A 12,304-nucleotide genomic window follows, 5' to 3' on the forward strand; every position below is an offset into this window, starting at 1 on the left:
TATTTAAAAAGTACCTATATGTCACAAACTGTATTCAAAGTAATGTTTGTACATCATAAATGTGATCTCATTTGCCTTAATAGCACCCTACAATGCCAATATTAACAAATATCAAAATTTACTAAGTGGAAAATGAGGCTTGGATAAATTAACTATCTAAGGTTACACAGAAAAATAATCTGTTTGAGTCTTTTTTATTATTAATTTTTAATATGAAATTTATTATCAAATTGGTTTCCATACAACACCCAGTGCTCTTCCCAACAGGTGCCCTACTCAGTGCCCATCGCTCACTTTCCCCTCCCTTCCACTACCCATCTTCCCTCAGCTTATTCTCAGTCTTTAAGAGTCTCTTATGGTTTGGCTCCCTCCCTCTCTAACTTTTTTTTTCCCCCTTCCCTTCCCCCATGGTCTTCTGTCAAGTTTCTCAGGATCCACATAGGAGTGAAAACATATGGAAACTGTCCTTCTCTGTATGACTTATTTCACTTAGCATAACACTCTCCAGTTCCATCCACGTTGCTACAAAAGGCTATATTTCATTCTTTGGCATTGCCAAGTAGTATTCCATTGTATATATAAACCACAACTTCTTTATCCATTCATCAGTGTGAGTGTTTTGAATTATGCTCTTTATGTGCTAACTTGCTTCTCCAGTAAAGTGACCTATACCAGAATATGTCATGGGTACACCTCATTTTAAGAGGTGGAGTAAGAGATGGGCATATTGGTGAGGAACTACTTCCACTACAACTTACCATTATTAGCAATAAGTATTATTTAAGGTACTTTTAACCCTTGATTTCTCAATGTCTTCTGTTTACTTGGTATTTGACTAATCCTGTATAATTTCCACTAGTACATGATTCCCTGTACACTTTGGTAGACAGAATTTTTATTAGTATTATAGTGTGATATGTTAAATTCTATGAAAAAATGTGATGGAAAATCTCATTGACTTCTCAGCAATTCATGAGTTTTCTTATGACTCAGTGTATTTCTGAATACACAGTTTAGTTAACTAGTTGCTAAAATTAGATTATATGCCTCTTTGGAAACCTCCTATGTTCCTTTTTTAAAATGTTTATTTATTATTGAGAGACAGAGAGAAAGACAGAACATGAACATGGGAGGGGCAGAGACAGGAGGAGACAGAATCCGAAGCAGGCTCCAGGCTCTGAAGCTGTCAGCATAGAGCCTGGCATGGGGCTCAAACTCACAAACTGCAAGATCATGACCTGAGCCAAAGTCGGATGCTCAACTGACTGAACCACCAAGGCACCCGGGAAACCTCCTAAGTTCTAATGAAAAAACTTACTGTGTGTTCTGTATGTGCTTTATATTTAAAAATGGCATCAGGCTAACAATAAACTTTAATATTTCTAGTATATAAATTTATAAAAAGTTATACTTAGCAAAATTATTTTTTAATATAGAGAGACAATATCATGCATGTGCTGATGTAAGCTAGAAGTCCTTGATATTTCTGTGATACAGTACTGAGCACTGTTCACATGTTATATTGTCTACAGTGAATATATTTATCATGGGATGGGAGAATCAGACTTTCAACTTTGACTTTATCCTCCTGGGAATCTTCAATCACAGTTCCAGCCACATCTTCCTCTTCTCTCTGGTCTTGGGAATCTTCGCATTTGCCATCATGGGAAACACTGTCATGATTCTCCTCATCTACCTGGACAACCAGCTCCACACCCCCATGTACTTCCTCCTCAGCCAACTCTCCCTCATGGACCTCATGCTCATCTGCACCACTGTACCCAAGATGGCCTTCAACTACTTGTCTGGCAGGAAGTGCATCTCTCTAGCTGGGTGTGGAGCCCAGATATTTTTATATGTGTCTCTGCTTGGAGCAGAATGTTTCCTGTTGGCTGTAATGGCCTATGACCGTTATGTTGCTATTTGCCACCCATTAAGATACTCAATTCTCATGAACCAGAAAATCTGTCATCTTATGGTCCTTTCTTCCTGGATTGTTGGCTCTCTTGATGGTATAATTGTTGTTGCAGTCGCACTATCCTTCCCATATTGTGGTGCCCGGGAAATACCTCACTTTTTCTGTGATGTCCCTGCCGTTCTCACTCTCTCATGCACTAATACATTGCTATTTGAAAGGTTAATGTTTATTTGCTGTGTAATTATGCTTCTTTTCCCTGTAACAGTAATTATTGCTTCCTACCTTCAGGTCATTGTAGCTGTCATTCAAATGGGGTCTGGGGAAGGCCGCCAAAGAGCTTTTGCTACCTGTTCCTCTCACCTCATGGTGGTAGGAATGTATTATGGAGCAGCCATGTTCATATACATGAGGCCTGTTTCTGACCGTTCCCCCACCCAAGACAAGATGGTGTCAGCCTTTTATACCATCCTTACTCCTATGCTGAATCCCCTCATCTATAGCCTCCGCAACAAGGAAGTGGCCAGAGGATTAATGAAGGTGTTAGGGAGGGGAAGTCTACAGAGCAAATTGCCTAATTAACCATCTTCTATATTCTTTAGTTTATGGTGAATTGATGTATTCAACTGATACAATTCTATACCCAATATTTACACACCTTTGTATCAAAAGTTTCATAGACAAGCCCACAAGATTTAGAAAGTGAAAAACTGACTGCATGCTTTTTGTTCAAATATTATATTTCTTTTGTTATGGAACTATCAAATTATGGTCATAAGTAAATATTTACTGTAAGATAACATGCACAATTGTACATTCTGTTTTATAAGTTAATAAATGAGAAGTATTTGCTGTCCCTCACAGTACTACATAATGCCATAATAAAACAGGGCACTATTAGCATTCTTTTTTTAACATATAGTAATTTTACATTTGGCTAATCAAAATATTATCCTGAGTCCAATATCATTCTTTAGATTGATTAGTTTGTTAAAATGAATAATCAGGTTAATTATATACCAAGTTATAGCTTTATTAGATTATTATAAGAACTAATATGCTTTACCTAGATAGAGAAAAGAGGCATTAGATTGATGATTAGGTCTATGGAATCTACCTTGTAATGGACAGTGTTCTCTCTCAGGATATCAGAGGATTAGGGAGCTCCTAATTATTTCCTTTTTCTACATAAGTCAGCCTTTTACATGGGAGACTGACATGTGAATCCTCAAAGTCTGGTCTTTTCATCCTTAAATGTCTTGATCACTATATGGGTTGTATGCTATAATTATATGGAAAAGTGATCAATTTTGTAAATAGAAAATTTTAGGTTTACTGAAGGTCTGAATTTTTTTTAATAAATTACATGTCATATGTGTGACATCACTATAGATAGTGGTGTAATGATATATATGAAATTCACTGCAGTTCTGGGTATTCTTCTGTTTTGTTAGAAACAACCACTATGGCTAATCTGAATTTTTCTGTTTTCTTAAAACTCTGTTGTAACTGCATTAGTTTTCTTTTTCTGCATGACAAATGAACACAAACACAGTACCTCTAAAAAATAGTTATTAATTCCTAGTATATATGGGTAGGAATTCTTGCATTGCTAACCTGGGTATTCTTCTTAAGGTGTCACAAGGTAGTAATCCATGAGTCAGCTGAGACTGCAGTTATACCTAAGGCTCAGCCTCATCTTTCAAGTCCATATAGTTGTTGAAATAATTAATTTCTTTGTACCCGAATAACTCATTATCTTACTTCTTCAATCCAGCAGGAGAGGCTGTGACTTAAGGGAAAGCCTAAGTCCTTTTGTAAAGGTCTACCAACTGGTTAAGACAACCCAACACAAGACACTCTACCTTACATAACTTGAAGTCAATTGATTTGGGATATTAATTACATTTGCACATTAACCTCACTCTCTCCAAATACAATAACGTAAACATAGGAGCGACATCAGGAGAAATAAATCATGGGGAAAGTTTAGGTTTCTGTCTACCACACACACCCACAAAACTTATAGACTCCTATTTACAAAAAGGAATGAAAGGGCAATTACAATAAATTTTCCTGTCAGTGATATGAGAAAATATTGGTTACGTCCTAATGACTGACTGAATTATTTAACTTTAGAAATTATTTTATGGAGTCTGGTGTTGAGGGTTCTTTTAAAGGTAAAAGCCTAGGAGTGGAAAAGTACTTGTTATTGAGATTGAGTAGGGAAAGTGTCTTAAAATTTTTCACTTATACCTGCTGGAAGGAGGTCTTAAAAGAGCCTCTGATAAAGAGAATTAGAAAGTAACATGCCACCAGAACTGGGAAGGCAAATATGTCAGAGCATGACTAGACAATAAGTCTCAAATCCTTGGCTCCAACTTGCTGTGCACCAAGTCTAGAGTGAGGAGGCCAGTCGTTTCTTTGTATTGTGTTTAGTATATTGTACTTCCCTCAAACACAGATTTACCATTATTAAATAAATATTTGACATCAAATATTGTTGACTGATTTGGGAGTTGAAGATAGGGCAGGAAAGGAGTGCGTTCCCTACTGTGAAATGGGAAAATATTCCCAGAGTAACATGTATTACCTCATTCTTCCTATTAATGACTTAAAAACAAAGCTTCTAGGAAGAACATAATATGATCTATAGCCATACATTTTCTAAGACGAAAAGAGTGTTAAAATTTTATGTATTCAGACAAACCTTACAAAGTTTGATAGGGATATGATGTAAAGGTTTCCACTGTAGCAAAGTTCTCATGAACATCAGGTAGATTTCTAATTTACATAGAATTTAAAGGTAACATTTTTATGTTTTTTTTTTTTTTTTTTTTGTAAAAAGTATATGCAGTATCGTGGAGAAATAGTCATTTTTTCTTGGTAGAACTGTGAGTTATTAAAATCTTTCAGGAAGGCAATTTAGCTTTATTCATCCAGCTATGTAATTGTATTGCATTCATCCAGATATGCAAAGTAATAATAATAATTAGTCGTCAAATATTTATACACAAGTAAGGCAAGGAGAAAAGGTAAAAACAATATGTATGGCCTGTTGTATAAAGGTTAAATACTACACAAACTAATGGATCAATTTCTATTTACATTGTGTACTTCATACTTTCTAAATAATAGAATATGTGTGTCTGAGAGTAATTGGTTTTAATTCTGTTTTCAATTTAAAAATACAAAATTTTTGGAACACCTGTCTGGCTGAGTCAGCTGACCATCTGACTCTTGACTTTGGCTCATGTCATCTCATAGTCATGAGATGTAGCCCTGCCTTGGGCTCCATGCTAGGCATTGAATCTGCTCAAGATTCTCTCTCTCTCTCTCTCTCTCTCTCTCTCTCTCTCTCTCTCTCTCTCCCTCCCTTCCCCCACCTCAAAAAATATGGAAATCTTGAGATTTCTCATGGCCATTGCATTTATTTATGGATATTAGGTACTATTTTCCCCAAAGTCTTATCAACAAATAAGCAGAGCTATCCACCTTTTTTCACTTGCAGCTATATGGGCAATAAAAAGTATGGTTAAGCCAAACCATTTTTCTTCTAATGATTTCCATACTTTGATTTTCTTGGAAAATCACTTTTTTCATACTGGGCAAAATCTGTTTTCTCATCATTAAACACATACATTAACTAGATAAATTTAAGTATCAATGGCCTCCTTTAGTCCTATGTCAATTGAGATGATTTTTTTATAATATGCTTGGTTTTCCTACCTCATTTGCTCCTTTTTGCCTTCTATTATCCTTTTTGTTACATCAGTTCCATTTGATCTTTCCTTGTCCTCAGTCCCAACTTTATTTTTCCCTCCCAACTACCCATTGTCTTTTAGCTGACTACTCCACATTCACAATATGTTGTTCCTCTTTCTGCCTTTATATCTTTGCTCATTCTGCCAAAGAAATTCTCATTAAGAAGCATAGACAGATTTTTACAAGGTTGACTTATGGTGAAGTGGTAAAAATACCTTGAAATCAATCTAATAATTTTTAAGTGTTTGTTGGAGGTTTTCAGTCAGGCAATGATGCACAGATTAAGAGTTTACTAGTGATTTTCAAGAGTTATATTGTCTAGAGTTGGCATAGGCAGCTGTATTTAATTGGTGAAGAAAATTAAAATAAAAGAGAATATATGAGCAGCATAGTAAATATAGAATAAAGGAAGAATTAGGAGGAAGAAGGAAAGAAGGAAAAAGAGGAGGAAGGGATAGAAGCTAATTCCATGGCTGAATATATAGAAGAAGTGAAGAAGGTAATGAGCTTATTTTTAGATGTTATGTTTGAATTTTGTGGGGCACAAAAGAAAAGGTTGCTTAAAATATAATAGGTTTCAGGTTATAATCTGAGATCATTTGTTTAAAAAGATCATGAAAATTAATGAGAATACTAAAAAAGGTCACATATGAAGGAAAATAATTGTTTCATGGTTAAGGTTCAATATTACATAGAAGAAATATATATATATATATATATATATATATATATATATATATATGACCACCTGGGTGGCTGAGTTGTTTAAGCTTCAGACTTTGGCTCAGCTCAGGTTATGATCTTGTGGCTTATGAGTTTGAGCCCTGCACTGGGCTTTGTGCTGACAGCTCAGAGCCTGGAGCTTCTTCCAATTCTGTGTCTTTTTCTCTTTCTCTGCCCCTCCCCCACTCGTGCTGTCTCTCTGTCAAAAATAAACATAAAAAGATATATATATATATATACACATATATGTATAAACACAAACATATGTATATACAATCCATATGCATATTATATATAATATATATTATATAATATATATATTATATAATATCTTAGAATAATACAGGCTTTAAGAGTAATAAACAAAAACAGAAATCCACAAGGTGTAGGTACAGAAAAAACAGAAATTGACTTCATTTAGAATGTAAGTGCCTTTTGGTGTGCTATGCAACTAATGGAGGAAAGATCTATATGACCTTGTATATGTCATTAATATTATTTAACCCTCATTACCTCATCTGTACAATTAGGATATTTTTATCTCCTTTACAGGTTTATTTTGATAAACTATAGCACTCCACACATAATAAAGCACCATAATATATTTCGTGTTTTATTTTCACAATTTAGAAAATGGCTCCAATTATGGTATGCTTACTTACTTACCTATCTTATGTTTAGTGATTGAATGTATAATTTTATCTTATCAAAATTGTTAATCATTCAATATCAGTGAGTGTGAGCTCATCTTTATATCAGCCAGAAGAAATGTTCTAAAATGTTTATTGAAGAGTTCATGTTTGAAAAATAATAGTGGCTTAAAACACTGACTTCTTACAACATAAATATAAAAATTTGGGTGAAGCAACCATCACTTTCAAATATGATTTTAAACATTGTTTTATGCTCAATTCTACAAATATCAAAAATTTGTTTCCTAGTATTTGCTATAGTTGACCAAAAAGCATGTTGCTGTTTTGCTATTTTGGCATTATTATAAGTGGATGGAATTGGGGCACCTGGTTGGCTCAGTCGGTTAAGCATCCAACTTTGGCTCAAGTAATGATCTCACAGTTTTTGAGTTCAAGCCCTGGGTCGGGCTCTGTGCTGATAGCTCAGAGCCTGGATCCTGCTTCAAATTCTGTGTTTCCCTTTCTCTCTGCCCTTCCCCTGATCGTGCTCTCTCTCTCTCTCTGTCTCTCTCTGTCTCTCTTTCTATATCTTAAAAATAAATAAACATTAAAAATGTTTAAATTAAAAAAATAAGTGGATGGAATTAAATTTATTGGTTTTTTTCTATTCATTGATGTAATTATCATTTTTGACGTTCAAATTTTTCCATTTTTGTCTACCATGAGTCTCTTCAATTTGCCTCCTGAGTCTTCACACATGATCCAGGTAATATTAGATATATTTCTTGCTATTCATCTGACACAGTGCAATGAGCCAGTCTTATCTAGCATATTCCCTGCTATACGCCTGACATTAGCTATTTGTCCAATGGTAAATTTAGTCTGAAATTATATCAATCAACTGAAGTCGTCAGGTTACAGGTGCTTTTTTCTGTTGGCCTTGACTCTAGACTTTATGAATGAAAAAAGCGGAAAAATAAACAAATAAACATTTTATATTTATGTTCCAAACATTATGTTTCAGAATGTTTGTATTATGGTTACATACACAAACATATTTTAAATATATAATGTAATTTGTGTGGATTCCTAGTTTAATATGTAATTCCATCCTAAAAATAAGTAAAATGATTAACAAAGAAAAAATCAACATCTCTTAGCTTTGTTGTATAATGCAGGTCACTAGGCAAATTAGTGTATCAAGAATTGAAGAGTAAGCAGAGCCTGGGTGCCTCAGTCGGTTGAGCATCTGGCTTCATCTCAGATCATGATCTCATGGTTTGTGAGTTCAAGCCCCATCCCAGGTTCTGTTCTGAAAGCTCAGAGCTTGGAGCCTGCTTCAGATTCTGTGTCTTCCTCTCTCTGCCTCTCTCTGCCTCTCTCTCTCTCTTTCTCTCTCTCTCTCTCAAATAAGTAAACATTATAAAACAATTGAAGAGTAAAATAAATGGATACAGAAAATGATAAGTTGCTTGTGCAGAAAACTCCATGGAAACCAGGGTTGAAACCTCTGAGAAAAAGAGTACTGAACTCCTTTTATCCAGTGTTATATCTAGTTTTGAACAAAAATTATAAGGCATATGAAGAGTCACAAAACAGCTTGAGGAGACAAAACAAGCCCTAAAATATGACTTACATATGACAAGGATGTTGCAATTTTCAGACTAGGAATTTGAAATACCTATGGTTAAAATGCTCAATGCACTGATGGGAAAGAAAACATATATAAAATGTAAGAATAGATTCTAACTTAAGCAGTAGATTAGCATTCTAACAAAGAATAAATGCTAGAGATAAAAAACACTGTAACATAAATAAAAATGCCTTCGATGGGCTCATTAGTGTAATGAGCATGGATGTAGAACTGTAAGATTGAGGATGTGCCAACGGAAACTAAAAATGATTGAAACAGACACAAGAAACAGGCAAAATCAAAATGTGTAACATGCACATAATTGTAACAGCAGAAGGGGAAGAATGAACAGAAGAAATATCCAAAACAATAATGACTGAGAATTGCCTCTAAATTAGTGGCAGCCACCAAATCACAATCCAGGAAGCTCAGAGAATACCAAACAGGATAAATGTAAAACAACAATAGCAACAACATGAACAACAAAAGCAAGCCTATATCTAGGCTTACAAATTTCAAACTTCAAAAATCAAAGATAAGGAATAAATCTTTAAAGAAGCCAAGGTGGGTGGGGAATACAGATTTACTCTATAGATGTAAAATATAATGATATTTGACTTCTCAGGAAAAAATGCAAGGAAGACAATCATGGAGTGAAATATTTAAATTTTTGAAAGAAAAAAATGTAATTCCAGAATTATGACATTTGGAAAATTGTCTTTCGAAAATGAAAAGAAATACTTTCTCAGACAAAAGCTGTGGGCATTTGTTACTAGTACATGCCTTTCAAGAAATATTGAAAGTCGTTATTCAGAAAGAAGAAAAAATATACCGATAATAAACTTAGATCAACATAAAGAAAAGAGGGTCGCCTGTGTGGCTTAGTCGGTTGTGTCTAACACTTGATTTAGGCTCACGTCATTATCTCCCATGTGGTGAGATTGAGACTTACATTAGGCTTTGCACTGCACATGGAGCATGAAACCTGCTTAGGATTCTCTTTCTTCCTCTCCCTCTCTCTATCCCTCCCCTGCTCTCTTTCTCTCTCAAAATAAATAAATAAACATAAAAAAAGAAAAGAACTAAGAGAAGACATAAATTAAGGTAAAAGAAAGATTGTATTTGATCCAACATGTTTGAATTATTAGCAAACATAGTTTTGATAATTATAGATTATCCATAAGAGAAATTCATGATAACAGTGGTACAAGGATGAGGAGGAAAAATACTTGGCTATTATAAGATAAATGAAGTATTGGTGAGGATATATATTGTAATCTTAAAGTGGATTTAAGAGTGGTTGTAATTGTATACTGCAGACTCTAGGAAAATAAAAAATTAAAAAAAAATGTATAATTTGCTTCAAAGGAGAAAAATGGAGTCACACATAATTCTCAACTGAAAAAAAGGTAGAATAAATATACAAGACAAAAATAAGAAAATGAGTAAGGAAAACAAAAAGTAACACGTAAGTAGATATTAATCCAAATATATCAATACTTTCTTTAAATCTCAGTTGTCTAAATACACCAACTGAAAAATATTGATTGTCAGAGTGGATCAAAAAATGCACTCTATATTATATGTTGTCTACAAGAGACACACATTAAAAATAAAGATGAATTGTATGTATATAAATATACATATAAATTAAAATGAAAAGGGATGGAGAAAAATGCACCATGTCAGCAATAATCAATGCTGGAGTACTTATATCAATTTCAGACAAAGGAAATTTCAAAGAAAGGAAAGTTATCAGACACAAAGAGTCACATTACCTATGACAAAATGATCAATTTACAAGAAGACATAATGACCCTTAACGTGTATGCACCTCACAAAGTATCATTATATGTGAGGCAAAAACTGATAAAACTGCAAGGAGACATAAATGAATATACTATTATAGTTAGAGACTTCAAATCCTTCTATCAGAAATGGACAGATCTAGCAAGCAGAACAATTAGTAAGAGCATAGTTAAACATGAAAGCACTATCAATTAACTGAATATAATAGATAGCTATGAATTGCTTTACTCAAAAAAAGCAGAGAATGAAGTTTTTTCAAGCTCACATGAACATTCACCAACATAGACCACATTCTGAGCCATTCAACTATTTAGAAAAACACAAATTATTCAATTTCTGCTCTCAGACCACAATTAAATTAAATTAGGAATCAATAAAAGAAATAAAGCTGAAAATCCCCAATGTGTGAAGATTAAAAAACACACTTTGTAATAACACATGAATCAAAGGAAAAAAATTCGAAATAAATTAAAAATAGTTTTAACCAAATGAAAATGAAAACACTTATCAAAATTTGTGGGCTACAGTAAAAGCATTTCTTAAAGGAAATCTTTAACCTTTAACTCATATATTGAAAAGGAAGAAAATTCTAATAATCTAGCCTTCTACTTTAGGAAACTGGAAAAAGTAGACAAATTAGATCTAAATTAATCAGAAAAAAATAGAGAAGAAATTAATGAAATTTAAAACAGGAAATAAATAGAGAAAATCAGCAAAAGCAGGAATTTATTATTTGGAACAAAAAGACTAAAACTAACCAGCTTCTAACCAAGCTAACTAATAAAAAAAGAGAGAGATAAAACCCAAATTACAATATGAGACATGCAAGAAGAAACTTTACTACAGATTCAATGCACATTAAAAAGATAATATAGTAATACTATTAAAAATTTTATGCCAAGAGCTTTGATAACCTAGGTGAAATAAACAAATTTCTTTAATGAACATTGTGTCATAACTCACACAAGGACAGACAATTTGAATAGGTCTATATATATTAAATAATTTGAATCACTAATTAATAACTTCCCAACTTAGAAAGCAACAACCTAGATTGGTTTAATGATACATTCTACTAAACGTTTAAGGAAGAAGCTAAGCTGCTAATTCTATTCAGTCACCTCCAGGCTATAGAAGCAGAGAAAGTACTTCATAATTCATTCTATGTGGTCAGAATTTCCCTAGTGTTAGAATCATATTTAAAAAATTCAAGAAAAGAAAGATATAGTCCAATATCTCTCATGAATATTTTTTCTCAATAAAATACAATCAAATGCAATTCAACAATGTTTAAACTTAACTATGCATCATGACCTAGTGGGATTTAGTTCATGCACGTAAGTCTGGTTTAACATTCAAATATAAATATAATTCATCACATTAACAAACTAAAAAACAATAACATAATCATATAAATATATGCAGAAAATTTTGATAAAATCAAGAACCTACATGATAAAATCTCTTAGCTAAATGGGGATACAGAAGAATTCTCTCAACTTGTAAAGAAGATCTACAAAACACCTACAACTAACATAATACTTGGTGGTGAGAAATTAGTATCATTTCTATTAAGATCAGAAAAAGAATATCCCTTTTCACTACTCTCACTCAACATTGAATTAGTAGTCATACCTAGTGAACTAAGACAAGAAAGGGAAATAAAAGAATACAAATTTGGAAATAGAAATAAAACTACATTTGTTCATGAGGACATTATTTCTGTAGAAAATAGCAAAGAATCAACTGAAAATATCCTCCTGGAACTAATAAGGAATTATAGCAAAGTTACATGTAAATATACAAAAATTCATTGTTTTCTTATAT

General features: G+C 33.2%; 1 protein-coding gene across 1 annotated transcript; it reads left to right on the forward strand.

Moving 5' to 3' along the window:
• The first annotated feature begins 1,546 nt into the window (after window positions 1–1,546).
• Window positions 1,547–2,497, forward strand: LOC102950414 (olfactory receptor 2M2-like). Its single transcript, XM_007092933.1, has one exon. It carries the CDS (start codon window positions 1,547–1,549, stop codon window positions 2,495–2,497), a length of 951 nt encoding a protein of 316 aa, XP_007092995.1.
• Window positions 2,498–12,304: the final 9,807 nt, after the last annotated feature.

This window comes from Panthera tigris, chromosome A1 (genome assembly GCF_018350195.1).
Source record: "Panthera tigris isolate Pti1 chromosome A1, P.tigris_Pti1_mat1.1, whole genome shotgun sequence".
NCBI classification, from domain to species: Eukaryota; Metazoa; Chordata; class Mammalia; order Carnivora; family Felidae; genus Panthera; species Panthera tigris.